Below are 27,268 nucleotides of genomic sequence, written 5' to 3' on the forward strand. Positions count from 1 at the left end.
TATACTGCTCCTCAGATCATACTCACTGTAATTCAGCCAGTCACCACAATGACCAGAACAGTCTGGCTTAAATTGGTAATTATAACTTGGAAATGTATCATCGTACCTTCAGTGTCACTAGATCAAAATCATGGAACTTGCTTCCTAATGGCATTGTGGATGTATCTAACCATAAAACCATAAGGTGTAGGAGCAGAATTAGGCCATTCAACCCATTCAGTTTTCTGCACCATTCGATCAGTGCTGACTCAGCCCTAGTTTACCTTGGACTGTCAACTATCTGCAATTTCATCCTTAATAATGGCTTCTAAAATCTTACCAATGACCAAGGTCAGGCTAACTGGCCTATAGTTTCCTGTTTTCATCCTCCCATCTTAAACAGGATGTTACATTAGCAATTTTCCGGTCCTCCGGGACTCTCTCTGAATCCAGTGATTCACCGGCAGTACTTTTACATATTCTCACAATTCTGGAATGTAGTCCATTTGGTGTGGGTGATTTATCCATCTTCAGACCTTTCAGCTTCCCCAGTGCATTCTCCTTTTCTGATGACCGCTATACTCATCTCTGCCCCTTGAATCTCTTGAAGTTCTGGTGTGCTGCAGGTGTCTTCCATCATGAAGAATGCAACTATTCCGTTCCTCTGCCATTTCTTTGTTCTCCATTACTACTTCTCCAGCAGCATTTCACAGTGGTCCATTGTCCACTCTTGCCTCTCTCTTACCTTTAAAGATATCTGAAAAACTCTTGCAATCTTTTTTCATATTACTAAGTAGTTTGCACTTATATTTAATCTTCTCCTTTTTATTGCTTTTTTAATTACCTTCTGCTGATTTTTGAAGGATTCCCAAGTCTCTGGCTTCCCACTAGTCTTCACCAATTGTACACTTTTTCTTTTGCTTTTGTGCTGTCCCTGACTTCCCTTGTCAGCCATGATTGCCTCCTCCTCCCATTAGTATGTTTCTTCTTTCTTGGAATGAATTTCTGCTGTGCTTCCCTAATCACCTCCAGAAATTCCTACTATTGCTGCTCCACTATCCTTGGTAGGCTCCCCTTCCAATCAACTCTGGCCAGCTCCTGTCATGTCCTTGTAGTAACTTTTAGTCAGTTGGAAAATGGTTACATCTGATTCCAGCTTCTTCCCTCAAACTGCAGGGGTTTCTTCATCTTAAACTCACTAATCAAGCCTGTCTCATTACACATCATCAAACCCAGAATTGCCCATTCCCTAGTGGGCTCAACCACCAGATGCTCCAAAGAAAATCTTGTAGATATTTCATGAATTCTTTTTATTGAGATCTGCTACAAACCTGATTTTCCCAATCAACCTTCATATTGAAATCCCCCATTGTTATTGTAATAGTATCTTTCTTAGGTGCATTTTCCATCTCCTGGATTTTTTTCTTCCTCACATCCTGACTTCTGCTAGGAGGCCGATACAAACTCCCATCAGGATCGTTTTTCCTTTGCAGTTTCTCAACTCTATCCATACAGATTCTATACCTTCTGACTGTATGTTATTTCCTGCTATCAATTTCATTTCATTTCTTACGAAGAAGGCAATCCCTGGCCCTGTGCCTATCAGTCTGTCCTTTCGATAGGACATACATCTTTGCATATTTAGTTCCCAGCCCTAATCCTCTTGCAGCCACACCTGTGTGATATCCACAACATTGTACCTGTCAGTTTCAATTTGCTGCAAATGCATTTACCTTGCTTCATATGTTGTGTGCATTTAGGCACAACACCCTCAGCCCTGTGCTGACACCCCCCCACTTCATATAGTTGTCCCTTCATCTGCTGTGCTTGAAGTTAGATTCCTGACCGTTTACATGCTCCCTGTTCTATTACTTGTTCTGGAAAATTTAATACCCTCTGCTGAGCTCTCCCCCCTTTAACGTTTTCCATAATTTTCCATGCAACTAAACACCTCATAGCATGGATTAGGTGGAGCCCATTTCATTGGAACAGGTCTGCTCTTCTCCAGTACTGGCCAATGATCCATGAAATCAAACCCGTTTCTCCCACACCAATCTTTGAATCACATGTTTACCTCTTTAATTTTGTTGGCCTTGTGCTAATTAGCTCACGTAGTAATCTGGAGATTATTACCTTTTTGGTTCTGCTTTTCAGGTTACTCCCTAGCTGCTCATATTCCCTCAGGAGAATGACTTTCCTCTTTCTGTCTGTATCATTGGTACTTACATGGACCATGCTAACTGGATCTTTCTCCTCTCACTCCAAGTTTCCCTGCAGCTCAAGTGAGATATCCTGAATTGGGGCACCAGGCAGGCAACATAGCCTTTGGGAGTCTTGATCCTGGCCACAGAGAACAGTGTCTATTCCCCTGATTACCACTAACCCTGATTCCAACTACATTTCTATTCTCTCCACCCTCTTGAATGGTTCTCTGTACCACGGTACTATGATCAGTTTGCTCATCCTCTGTAAAGACCCCATTTCATCCACAGAAGGAGCAAGAATCTCAAACCAATTAGACAAGTTCAAATACTGAGGCTCCTTCGGCACTACCTTCTGGATCCCTCTACCTGCCTTGTTCGTAGTCCCACCCTCCTGTCGCTAACCACTGACTGAATTTGAGATATCTCAAAAGTAATCTCAGGTGCCTCCTGTAACACAGTACCCAGGTTACTCTCCCCTCCCTGATCATTCACCGTGTTCTAAACTCAGACACCAGCTTATCATCTCTGAAGCAGAGTTCTTCAAGCAAACAATACTTGATACAGATGTGGTCATTATGAAGAACAATGGGGTCCACCAGCTCCCATATCATGCAGTTACAACACATCGCCTTGATTTTAATTTGAATTTTTAAAAAAATCATACTGGTCTTTTAGTTTGTAGCCTGTAAATATTTCTCCTATTTACTTTCAATCTGAAAGTAACCTATAATAGATAGTCAAATAAGTAGCTGTCACAAACCAATGAACGTACCATTTTTCTATGATATTACTCTTTTGAGCTGGGTTCCTGATCCAGAGCTTTATTCTGTTTAAAAAAACGTTACAAACTATTCGTCAAAAAAAGCAAGCAAAAAGCACCTCTTCCCTTCTGCACCAAATTCTTCTGCTGCCCCCAAATTTCCCAAATTACGTACTCGCTTGGGCTGTGTCTCTGGATGTGATCTGTCTTTCCTGACCATGTAAAGCTTAGTAATCCAAATATGAAATAAGTAAGGGCTCATCTGAAAGTTGAAGCACACATAATGGGACCCCTGAAGCAAGAATCATACCTCCAGACCAATGAGCCAAGTACACTAAATGGACTGCAATGGTTCAGAAAGGCAGCTCACCACCACCACCACCTCAAGGGCAGTTAGGGATGGGCAATAAATGCTGGCCTAGCCAGAAACCCTTACCACATGAATGAGTTTGTTTAAAATGAGATGAGACAGGTGAAGTCAACATTTACTTACTTTTTTACTTTTACGTTCCCTCACCTTTGTTTCTCATTGTTCCTTCCCTTATAAAGACATGTTTGCAGTTGAACTGTAATTCCCTCTGGAATTTGAGTAGGTTGTACTAAGCCATTGGCTGCCAAAATAATTAGAAGTAATTTATCCTATTTATTCTGAGTGCACTGCGGGTTTTCTGGATTTTATCCTGTACATTGCCAGTTATGATAAATTAAGATCAGAAACATTAAAACTATCTATGATTTTCTCAAATGTTTTCAGAAATCTATGATTTGAGTTGGGTTGGGGTGGGGACGGGGTGGTGGTGTAGGTGGTAGAGATTTGATTGGGTGTAAGCAAAAAGGAAGGCAACCCAAACCTACCTAGCTACAGCAGCAGGAGTAGTTCATTGTTTTAAAAATGTTCTGAGAAAAAAAATGGCTTTGTTCTTTCAGATCAAGACGCCCAGGCCCAATTCCCACTGCAACTCTTCGTATGGACTCTCCCATGCCAGTTATCCCTCATCAAAAGGTAAGGACAGAGGAAGGGCAGAGCCACATTTAATGTTGGCTCTGCAGTTCATAACGCAACCACTTTTTTTCCTGTCTTGTATAATTGTGTGTCTACGACTTTTGATGTCTCTTGAGGATGTAAACTCTTCTGTCAATCATTTACCTGTTTTGAAGATGCCATTGTGAAGACTAATGTGGAGATAAGCACCTACATAAAATGTGACAGTCACTGGTAACATCATTTCACCCAGAATTCATACCTGAAAGGTGATGGTCATCTTGGTCCTGTTGGTAAGGTGAAGATTCTGGGGAGGAAGGTATTAGATAAGATAATAGTTCTTAAGGGATTAATTTTGGAGATTGTATTAAGCTGCACAATCACGATGACTTTCATGGGGATAAGGGAGAACAGCTGAGGACCTGATGGAATGAAGACATTATCCTAGTCTCCGAATAGTCTCCCTAACAATGTCCATCCTATTAACTTCATTTGTGACCAGTTGCTATCATGTAGTAAACTACATTCTGATTATGACAAGCACCTCTACTCATTAAATCACACTACCCAGTTTAGAAGCTGCAGTGATTGCCAGACAATCCCAGACAAGCACAAAGAAGATGGAAAAGAGAGCAAGTTCTAGGATGAAAAGATCTGCTCTCTCCACTTAAACCTTGCCTTACACTGACAATTAACCACAGACATTTTAAGGGGATACAGCTACTGGCTGCCTTTTTATTTGTATGGAACAAGATATGTGTTGATGTGCTGTCATGACTGTTCATAAACAAAGGTCTTTTGCCAGACTTTGTCAGGAACGTGGTATCTTTAAATGAGGTTCTAAATCAATATTACTAAAGTTGCTAATCAATTTAAGTAACTAGCCATTAAGACATTTGTACCTGCAATAATCTCAGTGTAAATGCAGAATGAATATCCTGAAATCTACCAACTAAGTAGTTAACATTCAGCAGAAATAACCAATGCTATAATCAAGAAAGCAAACTAACGCTTCTACGTTCTCAGAAGGTGAAGGAAATTTCGCATATCTATGATGACTCTTATCAAGTTTTATAGATGCAGCATAGAAATTATCCTGTCCAGATGCATAACAGTTTGGTATGGCAACTGCTCTGCCCAAGCCGCAACAGTTACAGTGAGTTGTGAATGCAGCCCAGTCCATCCCGAAAACCAGCCTTCCTTCCATTGTCTCTGTCTACACTTCCCACTGCCTTGGAAAAGCAAACAGCATCATCAAAGACCCCCCTCCCACTCCAGTTATACTCTCTTCTACCCTCTTCTGTTGGGTAGAAGATACAGAAGTTTGAAAACACATACCCAAAGCTTTAAGAACAGCTTCTTCCCCTCTGTTATTAGACTTATGAATGGACCTCTCATATATTAGGGTTGATCTTTCTCTGCACCTTCTCTACAGATTATGTTCTGCACTGTGTTCTATTACCCTGATGTATTTATGTAAGGTATGATTTGTCAGGTTAGCATGCACAACAATACTTTTGCATAACAACACAATATCTTGGTGCATGTGACAATAATAAATCAAATTAAATAATTCAAGTATCACCATCTCTGAGCCATAGATATCAATGTCGTCTGTTCTGAGTAAACTGACCGTACTGCTCCAGCAGCAACTTCCAAGCCCATCTGGAGGACACAGACAGCAAACACATTGAAACACCTCCAACTGAAACTCCTTTTGGAGCCATATCCATTCCAGAACCATATCACCAATCCTTCACTGTCATTGGATCAAAATCTCAGAACTCCCTTCTTAACAGCACCTTGGGATATCCTTAAGGACTGCAGTGGTTCAGGAAGGTGGCTCACCACCACTTTTAATAAGAAAAGCTACAGCAATGAATGCTGCCCTTGCTAGCAACCCTCATGCCCAACAGTGAATTACAAGAAAAAAAGCTTGTGGGGCAGTGATCAGAAGTTATCTGCAAATCCCACAGTGAGGGAGGGCGATACTGGCCAGGCCCGTGAGCCTGATGGCTATTGAGACTCCTGAGTGTCTACATTTGGACACCAGTTGACTGTGGCATGCAATTACTAAGCCTTTCATAGATGTACAATTTTCCAGCTTGTACTGTACCATCGACGTTTATGTGAACAATGAGCACTCAGGTGAGAGAAATATTACCTGTGGAACTGTATCCAGTCGCAGCAGAGAAGAATTGGAGTGATTGAAGGAAAAAAGATATTCAATTGTTAACATTAAAATGATGACCTGCTTTGTGCAATAATGTTTTCTTTGAAGACAGAAGAAGTTGGTTCCTGTTGATTCAATATTGCAAATGTTGGGAAGCAGGGAAGGATGAATATGTTCAACATCATCCTCCCACCAACGTGATAGCTCGTGTGGATTTTTACGCTATATAGCCTTTCTCCAGCACCATTTCTGCCCTGCAAACTGTGTGATTCATCTCAAAATTGATCACATTTGTTGAACTGAACCCTTCTGAATACTAAACATGAATAGTTCAAAGTTTTGCACAGTCGAGGAAGCTCCTTTCAAAAGGTGGGTCCATTGAAGAAAGGAGGGCCCAGGATGAGAACAGCAATAAATGTCCTGACATTCTGGTGTTTCACCTCCTCTGTCCATGAAAACTGAACTGTCTTGCTAATCTCAGCAAGTTAGATGAACACTGATATTATCAAAGCTCTCTGCAGAAACGTCTGCATCCTTAAATACTTCCTTTCTACTGACCATCCAAAAAGCAGGTTCCTGTCCAGTGGGTTAAACACTGAATCAACAATTAGATCTAGTATCATATGGAAATGAACATAGAGAGATCAGGAGTAAATGTTCTAAACTGGGGTAAGGCAAACCTTACAGGGCTGAGAGCTGATCTGGAAAAGGTGGACCAGTTACAATTACTTGAAAGAAAATCAGCAGCAAATCAGTGAGTGGCATTCAAAAGTGAGATTCTACAGGCACAGTGTAAACATGACTCTGGGAAGAAAGAGGACTACTGGCGAGTACCCCAGTTTTCTAGAAGCATACATGATAAGATAAAGCAGGACTTATGACAATCTCAAAAAAGTAATGCTTTAGGAGGCTTAGAGGAGTACAGAAAGTACAGGAGTGAATTGAAAAGGAAACTAGGAAAGCAAAGAAGAAAACAAACAAATAATGGCAGTAAAATTAAGGAAAAAAAGCCATAGATTTTTAGTACATTAAGAACAAGAGGCTAACTAGTAAAAAGGTTGGGCCTAATAGAGATATACATTTGTAACTTGTGTGTGGGTACGACGATCCACACTAAATAGCATCCCTCCCTCCCATCCTTGTATTGCCCATGGCTAACCCTCCTAGCCTGCACACTGTGGGCAATTTATCATGGCCAATCTGCCTAACTTGCACATCTTTGGACTGTGTGAGGAAACCAGAGCACCTGGCAGAAACCCATGCAGATACAGGGAGAATGTGCAAACTCCACACAGATAGTCGCCCAAGGCTGAAATTGAACTCAAGTCCCTGGCGCTGTGAGGCAGCAGTGCTAATCACGGAGCCACTGTGCAAGATAATGCAGATATTCCTGTCATAAAAAGAGAAACATGAACTATTAGATAAAAGAAGCATAATAAGAAAGGCAATAGAGGGACTGACCTCCATGAAATTGGATAAGTCACCAGGGTTAAGTGCATTGCATCCTCGGTTGTTAAAGGAAGTCAGGGAGGAAACAGAGCTTTGATCATTTTCCAATCCTCACTAGATATAGAGTTATAGAAGAATACAGCGCAGTACAGGCCCTTTGGCCCTCGATGTTGCGCCGATCCAAGCCCACCTAACCTATACTAACCCACTATCCTCCATATACCTATCCAATGCCCGCTTAAATGCCCACAAAGAGGGAGAGTCCACCACTGCTAACCTTACAGCCTGTTTTATACTGTATTTCAATGTCCTTCCTACCGAAGTGCATCACCTCACACTGCTCTGCATTAATCCTCATCTGCCATAAACCTGAAAACTACACCAATGTGTCACTGTCCTGTTGGAGTTCCACACTGTCCATCACAAACATTATAATTCTTCCAGGTTTAGTATCTGCATATTTTGAAATTGTCCTACAGTCACACACCACACAGAAATACCGATTCACTCACTATTGTGAGGAAGTGCACTATTCACACACTCCCTGAGGACAGACTTAAATACTGACACCCACCAGACAAAGCAAGTGAAATGCTGACAAGGTCACCCTGGAGCAAGAGAAATACCGACAGACATTCCATGTCTGTATTAGTTTCTGCGTATTAATGAGTTTCTCTAAATCTCTGTATCAGTGTGTGTGTGTATATCTGTGTGTGTCTGCGTGGGACGAGTCTGGCAGTCACTATGGTGCTTACAGTGATGTAATATCCACCTGACACGAGTTCTGAGGAAGGGTCACTCGACCTAAAACGTTAACTTTCATTTCTGTCCACAGATGCTGCCAGACCTGCTGAGCTTTATTTTGCTGTCAGTCTCTGCTCGTCTCCCCCCAGCACTGTACAGCTTGGAGTGGAGGGTAAAAATCATCAGAGATTCAGTTTACGAGGGACAGAGGGAGGGCAGCAGCTCACAGCATCATCAACAAACACACACACACACACACAAACACACAGACAGTCACAGGCACACAGACACACACACACTCAGAGAAATAGACACATAACATGTGCAGAGAGATAGATACACACAGAGGGGCACACAGATATACATATAAACGCACACAAATAGACAAGTGCGGACAGAAATGCGCAGATACATGCTTGGACATACAAACACACTTGGAGTCAGAGAGTTACACTGAGTGTTTGTAAACAGACCTATCGGCCCATACAGTCCATGCGGATGATAATCTCAATCTAAGCCAGTCCCACTTGCATGTGCTTGGATCATATTTTCCCAAACCTTCCCTTATACTTGCACTTAATCAAATGTCTTTTAAACGTTGTAACTTTACCCACACCCATCACTTCTCAGGACGTTCGTTCCATACACGAACCAAATGATGTGTAATCACAACGCACTTCATGGGCACTGATCAGGGGTACACGAGAACTCAGTGGGAAGCTTGGGAAGTAAGTGCTGGGAATCTTGATGACATGTACTTATCATCAACAGCCGAAGGAATAATGCAGGAAGACATGAGGCTGATTTACGTGGTGCCATTATTATACAAATTGGGATGGAAAAGGCAGGGAACAACAGACCGGTGAGCATGACATCGGTGGTGGGCAAGATGTTGGAGAGAATCCTGAGGGACAGGATGTACATGTATTTGGAAAGGCAAGGACTGAAGAAGTGAGACTCACCGGCCTATAGTTACTAGGGCTATCCCTACTCCCCTTTTTGAACAAGGGAACCACATTTGCTATCCTCCAGTCTTCTGGGACTACTCCTGTAGACAAAGAGGACATAAAAATCAAGGCCAATGGCTCTGCAATCTCCTCCCTTGCTTCCCAGAGAATCCTAGGATAAATGCCATCAGGCCCAGGGGACTTATCTATTTTCACCTTTTCCAGGATTTCCAACACCTCTTCTCTACATACCTCAAAGCCATCCATTCTACTTATTTGTGCCTCAGTATTCTCATCGACAACAATGCCCTGTTCCTGAGTGAATGCTGAGGAAAAGTATTCATTCAGTGTCTCCCCAATCTCTTCCGCCTCCACACGCAACTTCCCCCTACTATCCTTGACTGGACCTATTCCTACCCTAGTCATTCTTTTATTCCTAACATACCTATAGAAAGCCTTAGGGTTTTCCCTAATCCTATCTACTAAGGACCTTTCATGTCCCCTCCTTGCTGCTTTTAGCTCTCTCTTCAGGTCCTTCCTGGCTACCCTATAACTCTCAATCGCCCCAATTGAACCTTCATGTCTCATCTTGAGATAGGCCGCCCTCTTCCATTTAACAAGGGATTCCAATTCCTTATTAAACCACGGCTCCCTCGCACGACCCTTTCCTCCCTGCCTGTCAGGTACATAATTATCAAGGACACTCAGTAGTTGCCCCTTGAACAAGTTCCACATATCATTTACACTCTTGCCTTGGAGTCTACTTTTCCAAGCCACACATTCTAAGTCATGTCTCACCGCATCATAATTTCCCTGACTCCAGCTATAACTCTTGCCCTGTAGTACACACTTATCCCTCTCCATCACGAGAGTAAAAATCACCGAATTATGGTCACTATCCCCAAAGTTCTCACCTACCTCTAATTCTAACACCTGGCCTGGTTCGTTACCCAGAACCAAATCCAGTATGGCCTCACCTCTTGTTGGCCTGTCTACATATTGTGTCAGGAAACTCTCCTGTACACATTGAACAAACACTGACCCATCTAACGAATTTGAGCTATAGCTTTCCCAATCAATATCAGGGCAAGTTAAAGTCCCCCATAACAACCAGCCTATTTCTGTCACTCATCTCCTGAATCACCTTCCCTATCCTTTCTTCAATGATTCTAGGACTATTAGGAGGCCTGTAAAAGACTCCTAACAGGGTGACCTCACCTTTCCTATTCCTAACCTCAGCCCAAACTACCTCAGATGGCAAGTCCTCATCCATTGTCCTTTCCACCACTGTAATACTATCTTTGACAAGCAAAGATATATGCGAGTGGAGGATGAGTGGGGGCAAGGGGTGTCTGCAAACATTATTCCATTATTCAAAAAGGGTGGGAGGGGTTGGCCAAATGATTATGGCTAAATAATCAGGCAACATACCATTTGAGAAACATATTAATTAGGAAGTGGTGACCTATGTCGCTCGGGGTGGTTAGATACAGTTTGGACAGGGTGGTTAGGGATGAGGTGGGGATGGTGGGGATAGCAATCATTGCTCTATATCTCACAAGCTTGCTCTGATTTGGGTTTCTTAATCGTGAAACTTGGGTGCCTCAGTTGAAATAATTCCCCAGGATGAATAGAGTTACCCTTGAGAATCACTTACAGATTTTCTTTTCTATCCTGCTTAATTTTGCAATGTTTCCAGACACAAGTTATTTTTTAGAGAGCTTCTTTGTTGTGGCATTCTTGTATCCTGTCCAGTAAGAGTGTTACCTTCTCTACCTCTTCAATCCACTTACCTTATAATAAGGTAAGTGAGCTAAGGCCATTGATCAGCTCCCTCATGGTATCTCTTCCTGGGGAGAGATCCTTCAAAGCTCATCCTAACTGTGAGTGAAAATTAGAACAAACAGTTCTAATTCCATCTGATTTAATAGCACTCGTTTTGGCCAGTCCTCCTGTTTGACATGGTGTTGTGCCGGTCCTTACTACTGAGGAGAATTGCTGTGCCACAGTGTGTTCAAGGCTCTGTACCTACCATTGTAGACACGCTTTTCTTGCTAATCAGAAATATCAGCTCTTCAAGAAATTAACAGGGCTGGTCCATAAGACTTCACTTAAATAGGGAGGGTGAAAGAGAAGAAATGTAAATTCTTGCATCTTTTATGCTTTTGACTTCTGGAAGCTACAATGTTGTTGCTGCTTGTATCCATATTTGCAGGAATGCTTTCAGTTGCATGTCTTAATCAAAATGATTTTCTGAATTCACCCTGATCTTGCTGTTAATGAGCTTTGACGTGTGAACAAATCTTTCTGTCTAAATCTGTTAAACTCTTTAAAATTGAAATACATTGATTGCTTAATCTTATTTCTAAATGACGTTTATCCGCACTTTTAGGTTCTCCTTCTCTCGTTTACCACCCAGACCCCTGTAACCTCTGTGCTGCTCACAAACACTCAGCTTGAAGATATTGCTAACAGCAATGCCTCCTTTTTTTTTTAGGTGCTAGGAGAGATGGACTGTGCCCTTAGCTAATGAATTCTGGGCTTTAATCTCCTTTCCTCCTTACATTCACTGTGTGTTCAAATGCCAAGATTTTCCTTTGGCTGTCTTGCCCTTTTGCTCATGCTTGCTTTCTCTTGCCTGTGCTTGTTTTCTCTCTCCTGCTCATGCACTCTTGCTCATACATTCTCTCATGCATGTGGTCTCGAACTGGTACTGTCTTTCGCGTGTGCTGTCTCTCACTGGTGTTTTCACTCACTTGTGTTTTGTCACTCTTTTGTGCGTTCTCTTTAATTCACTTAAGAAAGTGATTTTGGAAGCAACTTTTCAAACAAAAAGGCAATACAGCAAACTGGGATCAGATTCACACTTCAGAAGGTTTAGTGCAATCCTGCACCTATGCAACAAGTTTTGAGTGAGGTCACAGCACCACCTTGGGGCAACTAGTAGAAACCTCTTGTGAATTGGACTTGAGATTACCACGATAGTTGACAAATGTAATAGGAGTGCAACAGATAGTTTGCTTTGTACTGTTGTCCCTCCTTATTCTGACTCACTCACAGACGCAGAATGTCGGGAATCGAGTACATTCATCAAAAGCATTTCTCTTGGTCTCGACTGTATCTCTTTTTAAGCTGGCCTTCAGAGAGATGACATTCTTTTTCTGGAATTTTGGGAACATTTTTAATGCTCCTCTAGTTCACTGGTTGATAATATGGGTAGACATTTTACACTTAGAGTTACCATTTCTTATTCATTAAAGGCCAGAGCCTTTTTGATGAGAACATGTGGTAACTTTCCTTTACCAAGAGAAAGGAATCATGGTACATAGATACACCTCAGACAGATGACTGTCCTTTCTGCTGAGTCTTGAGTTTTGCAAAATCATTCACCCCACCCCACATTTTTTATTTCTTAACACTGTGCTGGTGTAAAAGGTCTCAACACAGTCTGTTGATGTTGGCACAAGAATGTAAAGAAAAGCATTTTCACCGACTAAGAGAACTGGTTCTCTTACAACTTCAACAGGAGGGAGGTTCTAGGAAACATTTAATGAAACACAAGCATATCAACAGACCTCCCTTGAAAAAAAAAATTACCTATACATTTTAAGGTTATTTCTGCTTGACCAGTTTTGAGTAGGGAGCACAGACAATCCAATTGGAAATCCAATTTGACTCTTGCACCAGTGCCAAACTATTGCAATAATCCTTTAATCCTTTTCATATCGAACAAGACTTCTGCCATTTTTTATTAATCCACAAGCACAAACATAGATTCACAGAGGCATGGACACACATGCAAAATTGAAAGTTTTTATTATAGTGCTGCAGAGATACAATAACAGGGACTGATTTGGAGACAATATAAAGTGTGAGGGAGGTGGAGTAATATTAGTGACTGGGAGAGTGATAAATCCATGTGTGATTCATGTGCATCCTATTCCAGATCCCCAACATAGGTAGGTTTCATGGCTCCTCCCGTCAATGCTGCTGACAATGTGAGCAACATAATCCATCTCACTAATTTTTCATCAGGATTTGGAACTGCAGCTTTTCCTGATGCTCCCAGTATATCTATAGTGATTCAACTTTTCCAATACAAATCTCAAAGCATCATGGGCATTATCACGTATCATTAAATGTATCATGTCCTTAAAAACAAGTGGTCATTCTGTAATCCAAGTCAAGGTGGTGGGGAATGGCTGAGTATAGCTTTGACCCTCCATCATTCTGCATTAGATACTTCCACAAAGCCATCTATTTCCTACAAGTGCCCGGTTGACAGTGTGGCCGCATTTGAGTTGACATTTAGTCCCCTAAGAGTCTTGCTTTAAGGCTCCACACTGGCAAAGCAGGCAGTTATCACTGCAAATTCCAAGTTTAAACAATGTAATATGACTCCTTCCTTTGTTTTAGAATGCTCATGGAGTGAACACTGGGAATACTCCACCTGCTACCTAACTAGGTGGGCCTGAAGCCAGCCAAGGCTCCTTCAGTGAACCTGTAGTGTATGAAGATCAGGATGGGTTATCATGTTTTTCATACTTAATCACCAACCAAACCTAGCCTCTCAGGTGATGAAACGGGTCTCTTGAATAAACAAGCAGCTCATGATCACTGCCTGTGGAATTTTGCTCCAGCCATACAGTCATGCAGGTCCTTGGACTCCTCCATCGCCAGACCATAGCAACACGACGGCTGGAGGAAGAGCACCCTATCTTCTGCCTAGGAACCCTCCAACCACAAGGGATGAACTCAGATTTCTCCAGTTTCCTCATTTCCCCTCCCCCCACCGTGTCTCAGTCCCAACCCTTGAACTCAGCACCTTCCTAACCTGCAATCTTCTTCCTGACCTCTCCGCCCCCACCCCCACTCCGGCCTATCACCCTCACCTTAACCTCCTTCCACCTATCGCATTTCCAACGCCCCTCCCCCAAGTCCCTCATCCCTACCTTTTATCTTAGCCTGCTGGACACACTTTCCTCATTCCTGAAGAAGGGTTCATGCCCGAAACATCATTTCTCCTGCTCCTTGGATGCTGCCTGACCTGCTGTGCTTTTCCAGCAACACATTTTCAGTCATACAGGACAGACCATTTTGTCCAACTCAATCCAAGCCGACCTCAACTTAACTAGTCCCATTTGCCTGTGTTTGGACCTCTAATTCTTTCCTATTCATGTACACGTGTTGATGCTTTTTAAACGCTGTAACTGTACCCACTGCTACCACTTTCTCTGGCAGCTATTCCATACACACACCATCCTCTGTGTGAAAAAGTTGCCACTAAGTTCCCTTTAAAAGCTTTCTCCTCTCACCTTAAACCTATGCCCTATACTTTTGGGCGAAAAAATGTGAAGGAAAAGACCTTGGCTATGCTCCTCATGATTTTATAAATCTTGGTCACCCCTCAGCCCCCCCTTTTAGTGGGTAAGAAATAAACTGGAGGATGGGTAGGAGTTGTGGTCTAAGTAAATTTCTGCAAAGTCCCCTTGATGAGTCTTTTCCATGTAAATATTGAGGTGACTGCACAGACATTCAGAAGGTAAAACAGGTTTGGCTACAGCTTTTACATGTAACTTTGTGTTTTCCTGCAATTACAGAAATTACAGAATATAATGGAAGAGTTAGGAGTGGGTGGAGAGATGGGAGTGGGATTTAATACATAGTATTAGGTGAACCTACAATGGTAGAAGTAAGAATGTGAAGTGTATGCTGTACGGTTGAGTGCTTCAGGAAGCAGGAAAGAGATCTGGGATTTCTGGTGGAGAAGTTTTGAGATTGTTCTGCTTCCTATTAAGAAATAGAAAAGAAACCAAATAAGATGATGGGATGGGAGAAAGTGAGGGCTGCAGATGCTGGAGATCAGAGCTGAAAATGTGTTGCTGGAAAAACGCAGCAGGTCAGGCAGCATCCAAGGAACAGGAGAATCGACGTTTCGGGCAGAAGCTTCCTGAAGAACGGCTTATGCCCAAAACATCGATTCTCCTGTTCCTCGGATGCTGCCTGACCTGCTGCGCTTTTCCAGCAACACATTTTCAGCCAAGATGATGGGATGCACATGTGAGGTTGCTATGTTTGAGCCTAAGAAGGTGATGTCGAAGCTGTTTCTGGATTTGAAGGAACTTTATAGAATATGGTATACAAATCCATATACTAGGGAAAGCTATAAGTTTACTTGAAGGGAGATCAAAGAAAGGCTACAAATTGTGATTTTGAACTCAGCCATCTGAGTTCTGTGGAAAAGTTTTTCTTCCTGAGATGTAACTCTGAAGATGATGTAGGGTTTGCTGAGTGTCTTGCGATTTACATGGATGTGGAAGAGTTTGATCCAGCCACGTTGTATAGGTTACAGTCTAAGCTGGACAGTTTAAACCATGATGGTGTCAAAGTAAAATTGAGGAATTTGGGCAATGTTTTTCATAGGCGTGAGATGGAGTTTTGAAAACAAGCAAAGTGATTTATTTGTTAAAGAACTAGTTGAATTTTTATTAGGAAAGGAAATACATCATTGTTATTTCTGTGAATCTGACATTGTCTGAAAGAGTCAGCAAGATGGACATATGGTCCCATCTCCAAACCTTCACCAGTTCTCTAATATTTGAAAGGACCTTTCTGGCCTTTGTTGCATTTAGACCTTTACCAAATTCAAAATCAGACTGGTGACATAACAAATCAAAAAAAGAAATAATGGAAAATACACAAGCTCAGGTTGCATCTTTGGAGAGAGAAATTAAATTTCAGGACCATGAACCTTTGTCAGAACTTACTGCAGATGCTGAAAATTTGAAATGATTTTACTTTTTTATTTGTGCTCATGGAGTCAGGAAGTGTACGGCTGAAAGCAGGGCTATGCTGGGCTCACCCTATACAAATGAGTAAGTCCATGAAAGGGTTGGGGAGAAGTGAGGAGACAATTAGCTCAGTTTGCTACAATCAGTGTTTGGTTCAGATTAAGGCCAACAGCTGGGACTTGATCCCCATTTCAGCTGAGGTAGACTTGAAGGTTACCCTATCCATAGCATAATGACAATATAATCCGTGAGCAAATAATCTAGGATGCTTATTGGAAAAGAAGTGGTTTGATGCAAACATTATTAACCAATAAGCTCTATGTTACAAAGAGCTAGCTTCAACATCAGAATTTCAAAGCTCAGTTACTATTTTGGGACATTTTCTAATATATTTTCTCAGCCTGAACTGCTTGCTCTAGCTGAGGTAGCTTATCACTTGCAGCCAAGTGATTAGTTTCATCAATGAATACTGGATAACTTGGACTCACAAATACATTTTTTTGCTTTGATCATTGGCTTGTTGTGTGTTTGCATGTCATCTATGATTTTATTTTGCCTTTGTTCTGTGCTCGGCTATATGTTGCTGCAGGAACCAGCTTCGGAGATCGACATCAGTGGAAAACTGACATCAAGCCCTGAGTACCAGCTCAGTCAGACTGCATGGGCCTCTGGTAGCATGCTTTCAGCTAATGGGATGTCCTCTGATTACCTCAGCACAAGGGATAGCAGCTTGTTACGTAGCTCAGAGATGGCAGCATCTTTCAGGCAAACGTCTTCCATGACCACTTCAATGTTCTCTCCAGCTACTTCTTTGACCTCCAGCCTTTCACCTCAAAGAGGGGTCAGCCTTTCTCGGGCATCAGCAAGAGTTTGTGATGTAACTGGCATTAAATGTACAACATCTAGTTCCAGCCATCGGGGACAGTACAATAGCCCCATGGGCCTGTATTCTAGAGAGACAATTGATGAAATGGTCAGGGCAACAGCCCAGAAGGATGACAGGCGAGACAGAGTCTCTGCAGGTGGATTCCTCCAAGGGTAAGCATCAAAACTGCAACTGAGTACTCGGTGGGTAGTTTGTCACATGCCTGCTAAGTTTATGGCTTTAAGCGAACTTAATTTTTAAAGCACTCCATATGTTGCCTTTCATAAAGCAACCTGGTGAGCAGTTCCTAACTCTCAGCCCTTGTTGAGTAGTTTGCCTCCAGTTATATTTGTTTGAATGGTATTTAGTGATTGCCAATCAATAGCAGCACCTCCTTAAAGGTGGAACAATTGCCCTTGCTACCCATATCACACGGTTCCTCTGTGCTGACACCTCTGCCTTACGTTTCCAAGAACACTGGAAAATTCTAAAGCAGACAGCCACAGTGGCAAAATAACAGGAATTCCTGAAGAATCAGAGGCCATTCAACCCCTCGAGCCTGTTCTGCCATTCAATTAAATCATGGCTGATCTGTACCTTAACTGTATCAATCCACCTTGGTTACATAAAATGTTAATGCCAGAGACAGAGATTGGATTAATGCCAGGGGTTGAGTGCAAGTTTCCACATAGGTGATGCGCCATTGGATTCTGGAGTTTTGATGTCCCTGGTTAATAGACTGGGTGACAGAATCAGTGCCACCTTCTCTGAAAAGGCATATCCAAGAGGAGGGAGCACATAGCAGTTTGAGGCTCTGACCACCGACCCTCATATGTTTACACAGGTACCAGTAAGAGCTCAAATGGATAGCAGATTAAGGTTTGTGACTTTTTGGTATTATCCAGATTTTGCAATGTATTTGCTCCAAATGGAGTTAGGTTGAATTTATCTTTGGTCCCCATGGCAGTTTTAAGACTTGCCTCCATCATTTTTTTATGAATGGATGTCCACCCTGGCTTCTTGTGAAATCTGGGGATAATAAGATGACAAATGTTGACTGTTACCTTCAGTCAGACTATAAGTGTGGAATCAGGCTGCAAATTTTAGGCTCCTTCACCTGATGCAAATGAAATCTGAAATTTACATTTGATGCAAAATCAAGTCAAACAGGTTTGCACAGATACAACACTCCTTTGTGAATGTATCTTGATCTCGAGTTAGTAGTGTTGTGATTACACTACTGAACCAATAGTCAGCAGCTTGGACTCCAATACAGAAATTGGGAGCTCAAATCCCACCATGGCATTTTTGGAATTTGCATACAGTTGTGAAAAAAAGCTGCATGCAATAAACTAGCATTAGTAAAAGTGACCATGAAGCTATTAGATTATCACTAAAACCCAAATTAAAGCCTCTGCCCTTCCCCAGTTTGCTCTGTTTTTGATTCTAGGCCACCATCAGTATGGCTGACTCTTAATTACTCACTTTGTTGCAAAGCAAGCCACCCTCTATAGACATTCAAGAGGACCGATTGTACTTTTCTGAGAGGAACTCCATAAGGTCAATATAATGCCATGATGCTAGCAATTATTGCTCATACCTGATTGCCCAGAGGTCAGTTAAGACCACATTGCCGTGGGTATGGAGTCACATGTGGGCCAGACTAGGTAAGGATGACAGATCTCCTTCCCTAAATGACATTAGTGAATTGAATGGATTTTTTATGACATTTGACGTGGTTAAATTTGACATGGTTGTCCTTAGGCTGGAAAGTTCTAAAGCAGCCAGCCACAGTGGCAAAGTGACAGGAACTCCTGAAGAATCAGAGGCCATTCAACCCCACAAGCCTGTTATTCCAGGTTTTTATTGAATTCAAATTTCACCATCTGTTGTGGTGGGATTTCAATCAATGTCCTCACATCACTACAATGATGGTCTGGATTACTAGTCCTGTGGCATTATCACTACAAGATGGTGATTGGGACAGACAGGTTCAGATGGTGTGGAAGCAGCCTTAGAACGACTTGGGGAAGACAGAAGGAAAGATGAGGATCCTGCTTGTGCCTGGAGGGAGAGAGATGGTGATAGTGTTGAGAGACTTCAGGAAGCAACACAGGGTCTTGATGATAGAAGAGGAATCTCAGAAAGCTGGATGATTGCTGGAGTTTTTTTTATTCATTCATGGGATGTGGGCATTGCTGGCTAGATCAGAATGTATTGTCCATCCCCTATTGCCCAGAGCGGTTGAGAGTCAACCACATTGCTGTGGGTTTGGAGTCACATACAGGTCAGACCGGATAAAGATGGCAGTTTCATTCCTTGAAGGGCATTAGTGCACCAGATGGGTTTTCCATTAAATAATAATGGATTCATGATCACCTTTAGGCTCTTAACTCCAGATTTTTATTGAATTCAAATTCCACCATCTGACATGCAAGGATTTGAATCCCGGCCTCCAGAACATCATCTGGGTCTGTGCATTAACAGCTAAGTGATAATACCATCAGGCTATCACCTCCTCTTAAAGTGCACAATATAGTGAGACACAGGACTGGCTAGATTCTAATTCCACTTTTTTTTATATTCACTCATGGGACATGGGCATCGCTGGCTGGCCAGCGTATATTGCCCAACTGTAATCACCCTTGAGAAGGTGGTCCTCAGCTGCCTTCTTAAATCACTGCAGTCCATGTGCAGTGTGTCAACACACAATGACATTAGGGAAGAAATTCCAGGATTTTCCATAAGTGACAGTGGGAGAACTGTGATATATTTCTGAGTTAGGACGGTGAGTACCTTGGAGAGGAACTAGCAATGGTGTTCTGCATTTGCTGCCCTTATCCTTCAAGGTGGTTGTGGCCATGGGTTTGGAAGGTGCCTTGGTCAATTTCTGTAGATGAGTTTCAATGGTGGAGGATGTGGATATTTTGGGATGTGGTGTCAGTAACAGTTGCTTTTTCTTGAATGTTGTGAGAGCTGCGTTCGTCCAAGTATTCTATCACACTGGTGCCTTGTAATTGGTAAGCAAGCTTTGGGGAATCAGGAGGTGAGTTACTAGCTGAAGTATTCAATGTCATTGACTGCCTAGAATTATTTTATTTTGTACATTAGTGTTTTGTCATGTTTGTCATCCTGTACTCAGTAGATTGCACTTGAGGTCATAATTTCTTCTTAGTTGTGATATCTTTTACGGTGAACTTATTCATGGGAGGTTATTTGTGTGAATGTTTTAAGGGTTTATTACTCTGCCTGTTATATGTTATATGAGCAAATTCATAACTTCACAGAAATAGAGTACTTCTATTTAAGAAAAACAGTAAACAGTCTGCATATAACAAATTCCAACTTAATAGCACTGCCCTGTTGTTACAATCAAAAGGGAGATTTTTGGTCTTGCCATGGTCATAGACTAATTGCAGTCTCTCCTGCACTCTCTTTTGTTTCTTGCACTCTGTTGGTTGGGAAGAATTTTTGTGTTCACAATGGATGGGGGTGGTGATTGGAAACCTGCTTCCAATACAACACTTGCAGTAGCTGCAACCTGTTCAAACCTACACTGTTCAAACAAGGTCAATGGGGCTGCATGTCTGAAATTATCATGGAGTATTACACTTAAGACAGGTTTTCCAGGACTTGCGAAACTAAAGAGCTAAAGAGCCAGAAATGTTCAGACATCTGGTAAGTGCCTTTTCAGCACTGCTTGTGGATTAGGACAGTTTGCTCTGACACTCCAGCTAACCTGAATTTTCAGCTGTCCAACACGCCTGGCTGATCTGCCCACTCGTGAACTCTCCACCGTCACTCCTCTCCAATTCCACCAGCTCAGGTTCTCCTGCTCAGCCTATCAGTTTGGCTGGGTCAGAACAGAGGCAAAACAATGCAGTTGAGATCCTGCATCAAAAGCAGGGCACCTGTATTTCTGAATTACCCACTCACTACCATCTTCCCGATTACCTCCCCACCTAATTATGAGGACTAATGTGTAGGCACCTCAGGAAAAGATCAAGAAAGATATGTTTCTCCATAAGAAGGGAATAATTTTGAAAATGATCATTTGAGAATTGAGGAATCTTATAGTGCTGCAATGTGATAGTGGCTCATTAAGATGGAAGTCTTACTTTTCATTCTAGGATCTGTTGCCACTTTGTTGAGCATGGTCACTCTATCTCTCTGCAAAGGTTGTGCCTACTAAGCATCTCCACATTTTATTTCCAAATACGGCAGCGCTCCAAATAGCTGTGAGTGTAACTAGAACTGAGTGAGGCTGTGAAACAGTTTTGTTCAGACTGACGTCAATACATATAAAACATTTCAGTCTTCCCTGTCCAGCAGAGAAACGTTCAAAAATGTCAAGGGTGTGGTGAAAAGGACAGATGAACTGAGGATTCTGAGGTACAAATAAAGCAAGAACACAGGTAGCTGTGGAAGAAACAACTGAATCCAGATCACACACAATTTTGTCAATAATTGTCAGCAATTCCTCAAGAGTAACTGGTGTTTTTCTTTACAATATTGGCCTGGAAACTGGCACATATAGTGATGAAAATTTAATATCTGTGATTTCTGACTGTTTCCAATCTGTTAACTATCTCGGTATGTGTGACAAATCAAGAAATGGAGAGAGATAATGGAAGGAAATCTGTGCTTTCACAGTTAATGATCTATTTTTACCAGGTTTCCATTGTAACAGCTGTTTTTGAGATGTCAAATGAGAAAGGGCCTGAAAATCCCAGTGAGCCTGGAGAAGATGGTGAGCTGCCCGCAGTACCTAACCAATGTCACCAGGGCTTCTGGGTGGTCACATTGAAGTACTCCAGCAATGTAATTCTCAGCTGAGCTGCCTCTAGTTGTTGTAACAAACACAGAAAGAGCTAAAGAAACTCGGCAGGTCTGGCAGCATCTGTGAAGAGAAATAGAGTTAACTATTCAAATCCTTCAGTTGTTATACCCTGGCACAGATTGATCCTACTTCAGCAAAGTTTGTACTGCTAATCTTTCTCCCCTGCTGGCTAGTACCATTGAATGCTTACTCTGGAGGTGTGTAATTGCTGCCTCAAACTGAATCTCTATTTGCTGTTTACACAATGGATACCAGAAGTGATGGGAGTTGGGGAATCTGACTCACTATTCTCCTCCCCTTGTGTAGAGGTTGGCTTTTACCATTCAACCTGGCAACACATTTGCTAAGTGCCATGTTGAATTGTAACATGGACAGAGACTCCCTGCCTGATGATCTGAACTTCTCTAGATTTGGTGGGTCCATTACCTATTTCATGAGTGGATGTAGAGCTTATTCTCCAAGTGGATGCAAATAAATTCATAATATCATATCTGAGTGTCCTCCAGAACTGTTCAAGTGGTAATAAAGGAACTAAATTAAGTCTGAATCATGACTACTGCAGTGCCACTGAATCAATGCCATTCCATCATTGGTTCTCAAAAGGCAGGTCCTGAATGTTTCATTAAAACAAGGTTGTCAGTTTGCAATTAATGGTCAGAACAAGTACCTGGTGTGTTGGGTATGGTATGTACCTCAGTCCCCCCAGTATTCTGGAGAGGTCCAGTGCTGTTTGGTGTCTGTATTGCTTGTGTGTCCATTGACATTTGATAATTGGCAATTTCGCACAATTTAGAGAGACTTTGAGCTTTCCCAGATCTGATTACAGATATATTGGAGCAGCCATAAGTAAAAGGGAACTCCACATAATCCTGTGAAATACCCATCCTGTAGCATTTGGTCTCAACAGAATATATTATTCCACTGATCTCTGGATGTCTGAGTGGAGATTGATATGCTTTCCTCTGTAGCGATGGAGATGGACCAAATGGGGAAATGTGTTCCTCAGCAAAAAACTGGGTTGTTCTGAAGTGTGATGCAATGCAGTATGATTTGGAAACTAAACCATTTTTAAAATTCTTTCCTCCCACAGATCGTCAACACTACATCCAAGTTAGTGGTCAGCCATATTGTGGTAGTGTGCGTGGCATGATGTGATCTGTTAAAAAAACAGCATGAAGGGTACTGTGTTGCTTTGCCCTGCTGTGCTTGCTCTTTCTCAGGGGTTGCTGTGCAGCATGTATGAAATTTAATGCTATTTCTCAGAGTGAAGCTCAAACTGCTTTGCAGTTTTGTTGCTCTGATGTAGCATTTCCTTTTCTCCCGACTACATAGAAGCAATCAACCTTGTCCCACCGCTGCCTGTCCCATCTGAAATATGAAAATGTGGAGCTGTTTTCTCTTGTCAGATTTCCTGAGCTCTGAGTATCAGCATAAATATTTCCAAAATCTACTGTTCCAACTTCTGGAATCATTCTGTTGAAATCCTTTTAACACCCCAAGATATGAGAGCACAGTCAAACAGAGCTTGACCCACACAACCAAAAAAGGGGATATCAGCCAAAAAGCTTGCTTGAACTAATATAAGTTTTGAGGAGGTTTCACAAGAAACATCAAGGTGGAGTGATTTAGGTTTGGGTTTCCAGGGCCATAGTTGGAGACAAAGGACACAAGTTAGAGAAATGCATAGTGCCCAGAGGACTGTAAAGTTGGAGAAAGCAACAAATATTGGAAGGATTCTGAACATTTATGTGGGGGGGAATATTAAAATGCAGACTTTCATGGATTGGGAGCCACTGTAGGCTGCTGAGCACAGGAATAATTGATACATGGTATGTGGAGAGCAGAGTTTTGGAATTTATATAGTTTTGTTGCAAGAGCAGAAAGAGTAGAATGGAAGAAAAAAAATGAAAAATATTAAGGAACAATATTGAGGAAAAAATATGAAGGCAAAATGTGATCCAAGATATAGTGGATTCATTGAGTCATAGCTCACAGATGTAAAATGTACAGGGAATGACAGAGATGTAGGCTGACACATAAGCTGAGAGAGACAACATCAGAAATACATGAGAAGAATCAGAATTTGAAATAAAAATTTGTTGACCCTCTTGTGTATTTCCAGTGTTTTTCTATATAAATGTATTTAGTTTTAGATCCAAGGAAACTCCAAAGGTTTTTGTCATTCTTTCCACCCTCTTCCTGGTGACCTCTTTACACAGGCAAATTAGAAATAAAATCAGGCAAAATGATCAGTAAGACAAAGGACAAATCTGTTGGAAACAAACTCCATGCTTTTTTCTTGCGAAGTTCTAATTCCCATTTGGATTCTGTAATACATCTTGCCTAACTTGTCTGGAACTGAAAATTGAACCTTTAAATTGTAGTTGACGGGACCATGTCAGGTCATGAACTATTGCCTCTTTCTAATTTTTTAAGGTATGTGTTGGAATGAGCTCCCAGATTTCTTGGAGACAATTGTTTCCTTTATGCTTTGAAAGGTCTCAGTGAAATCTGGGTCAATTGATTTCTAGTGCAAGGTTCCACCAGGCACCCAACCCTCACTAGGAGAAGGCAATCGAAAGAGGGACTTGTCATCCTAGATTCAAGATGGTCTCTAGTAACAACTGAAGAACATTCATATGTACATGAATACATTTTCCTTAGCCTTGGGATCCACTCAGCTTTGTAAGGGCTGATCCTGTCAGGCTGGAAGTAACCTGCTCTGGATAGACACGTGTTCCCTCCACTCTGCCCTTTCACTAAAGCCCTGGTTATGGCTAAAAACCAAAAGAACTGTGGATGCTGGAAATCAGAAATAAAAGCAGAAATTTCTAGAAGTCAGCAGGTCTGGCAGCATTTCAGGTCCAGTGACCCTTCTTCAGAACTATGCATTTCAGCTCTGAAGAAGGGTCACTAGACCCAAAACGTTAATTCTATTTTTTTCCCCACAGAATCTGCCAAATTTGTTTATGTTTTTCAGCAATTTTGTGTCCCTAGCTGAGTCTGTTTGCCTTCAGACAGTCCTTGCAGAATAAGGATTGATCACAATTGCTCGTCAGCACCATACTGACATTCTGCTAGACCACTGAGGCTTATCTTGGAACTTTGTGTGAAATGAATGAGAATCTGATTGTCATTACAATATCTTCCCTTAGTTGAATAGCTTGCTGACCCAGTCTGTTTCACAACTGAAAATGGCCTCTTGTAAGAGGCACTGGGAGAAAAACCCAGACCCTGAATGAGTTCATAGACTTTATTGAGCAATAACAATGTTGCCTGTTGATGGGTCATTATTTGGGTTTTATAACTAGGTGCCGATGGAGCTTTTCCAATTGTGATAAAGGGTGAGAGAATAAACCTCCAGTAGCATTCTCTGACCCTTGCTCATATTTCTCAGGACTGCTTCTGCACTGGAATCTAAAGTAATGACCATTTTTATACCTTCAGCTCCATTAATCCAATCTGCAGGGAATCCCAGAGGCATAGGCAAAAATTCTGTTACATTCAAAATTATAAGCTTATGAGGAATCTGAGTTTAGGTTGAGTTTTGTCTGAAAAGAAAGCTACAGTACTTCATTTTGCATAGCTGGTTGGGAATGAGAACATTACTGGTTCAAGAGAAGCTGTTCCCAGGTCAGAGGCACAGTGGTGTAGGGGAATCTCCAATCCAAGCAGTTTCTGACAGAGGAGTGAATGAGGCTATCACAAATGGAGAGTTCCCTATTTTAACAAAATAATTCACTGAGGCTGTATGATCTAATTTTCACATTTAACATGTGATCCTTTCCTAGCTGTTATGGTTTAATATTACATCAATGATTAATTTTAGGATGCCACTAAAAGAAACCCTGAAAGGCCAGCAGCAGACTCATAGGATTGTTGGAAATGAAAGTTGTAAGATGAAATCACAAGGAATACATCCACTCAGTGTTGGCAACCTTAATGTAGCCTTTACTTTTCAAAGCTTCTAATTTCTGGATGGAGAGCAAGGCCATCACTTGTCCAATTCTCCAATGGACTCAGCATTAGAATGAACAAACACAAAAGATCATAAGGCCTACACATATTCCTATTTCTTTTGATCCCCTTAAGACTGGTGTGCACTTCAAACAAATCATGGCTGATCTGACCTTGGCCTCAAATCCACTTCTCCATAAGTTCCCATAACTCCAGACAGCTCTATCACAGTTTTAACTATTTTTATAACCCAGCCTCCATTGCCTTTTTGAGTTGAGAATTCCAGGGAATCACAACCTTCTATGGAAAGAAATTCCTCCAGATCACTATCTTTTGGAGTTTCTTTATTCTGAAACTGTGACTCCTGGTTCTAAATTTCTTCATGAAGGGTAAACTTCAAAACCTAATCTGTCAAACCTCCTCAGAAACTTAGAGGTTTCAAAACTGCACCTCTCATTTTTCTAAATTCAAACTTCAATTGACCCTAATTGTTAAGCCTTTCCTCATAAAACCCTTTAATCCCAGGAATCAACCTTGTGAACCTCCTCTGATCTGCTTCCAATGCAGTTATATCCTGCTTAAATAAGGAGACCAAAACTACACGCAGCGCTCCAGATAAGGTGTTACCAATGCCCTCTACAAATGTAGCCATGATATGGATGAGCCAGTGTTGGACTGGGGTGGACAAAGTTAAAAATTACACAACACCAGGTTATAGTCCAACAGGTTTATTTGGAAGCACTAGCTTTTGGAGGACTGCTCCTTCATCAGATAGGTGTGGAGCAGGACCATAAGTCACTTGTGGGTGGCACGGTGGCACAGTGGTTAGCACTGCTGCCTCACAGCGCCAGAGACCCGGGTTCAATTCCCGCCTCAGGAAATTGTCTGTGTGGAGTTTGCACGTTCTCCCCGTGTCTGCGTGGGTTTCCTCCGGGTGCTCCGGTTTCCTCCCACAATCCAAAGATGTGCAGGTCAGGTGAATTGGCCATGCTAAATTGCCCGTAGTGTTAGGTAAGGGGTACATGTAAGGGGTACATGTGGGTGGGTTGCGCTTCGGCGGGGCGGTGTGGACTTATTGGGCCGAAGGGCCTGTTTCCACACTGTAAGTAATCTAATCTAATAAAAAAAAAGCAAGTGCTTCCAAATAAACCTATTGCACTATAACCTGGTGTTGTGTGATTTTTAACTCAGCAAGTGATCCCCTTCACTTTTAAACTCCTAGACCAGCAGCATGGTGACAACAACCTCTCCAGACTCCAGAAATTCAAGGCTAGTTTAATTAATGCTGTTTTGAATTGGGGTTAAATAGACATGATCTGAGTAGATTCAGTCTATCCCTACATGCTACATTTTAACTCCAAACAATTGCCAAGATAATGAGAGGGCAAATAAGAATTGGTGGGTATGCATGTGACATATGCATGCATTTTCATGAAACTGGAACTGTCCATTCAAAAACTGGCTTTCAATGCAGTTAAGTGTAGTCAAGGCAATTCTGTGATTTGATGCTTGAAAAAAAGTTTAGGGTAGGGGAAGCTCAAAAATAAATGTTGAAGTGAAAAACTTCCTTGGTGCCA

General features: G+C 41.8%; 1 protein-coding gene across 1 annotated transcript in view; it reads left to right on the forward strand.

Moving 5' to 3' along the window:
- Positions 1-27,268, forward strand: part of ldb3a (LIM domain binding 3a) — a 196,977-nt gene that overhangs the window by 73,164 nt on the left and 96,545 nt on the right. Inside the window, exons 4-8 of the mRNA XM_043678611.1 lie at positions 3,871-3,946; positions 16,619-17,067; positions 18,659-18,753; positions 21,585-21,715; positions 22,825-22,844. Coding sequence (XP_043534546.1) covers positions 3,871-3,946; positions 16,619-17,067; positions 18,659-18,753; positions 21,585-21,715; positions 22,825-22,844 — 771 coding nt within the window. The remainder of the gene's footprint in view (positions 1-3,870; positions 3,947-16,618; positions 17,068-18,658; positions 18,754-21,584; positions 21,716-22,824; positions 22,845-27,268) is intronic.

This window comes from Chiloscyllium plagiosum, chromosome 38 (assembly GCF_004010195.1).
Source record: "Chiloscyllium plagiosum isolate BGI_BamShark_2017 chromosome 38, ASM401019v2, whole genome shotgun sequence".
Taxonomy (NCBI): domain Eukaryota; kingdom Metazoa; phylum Chordata; class Chondrichthyes; order Orectolobiformes; family Hemiscylliidae; genus Chiloscyllium; species Chiloscyllium plagiosum.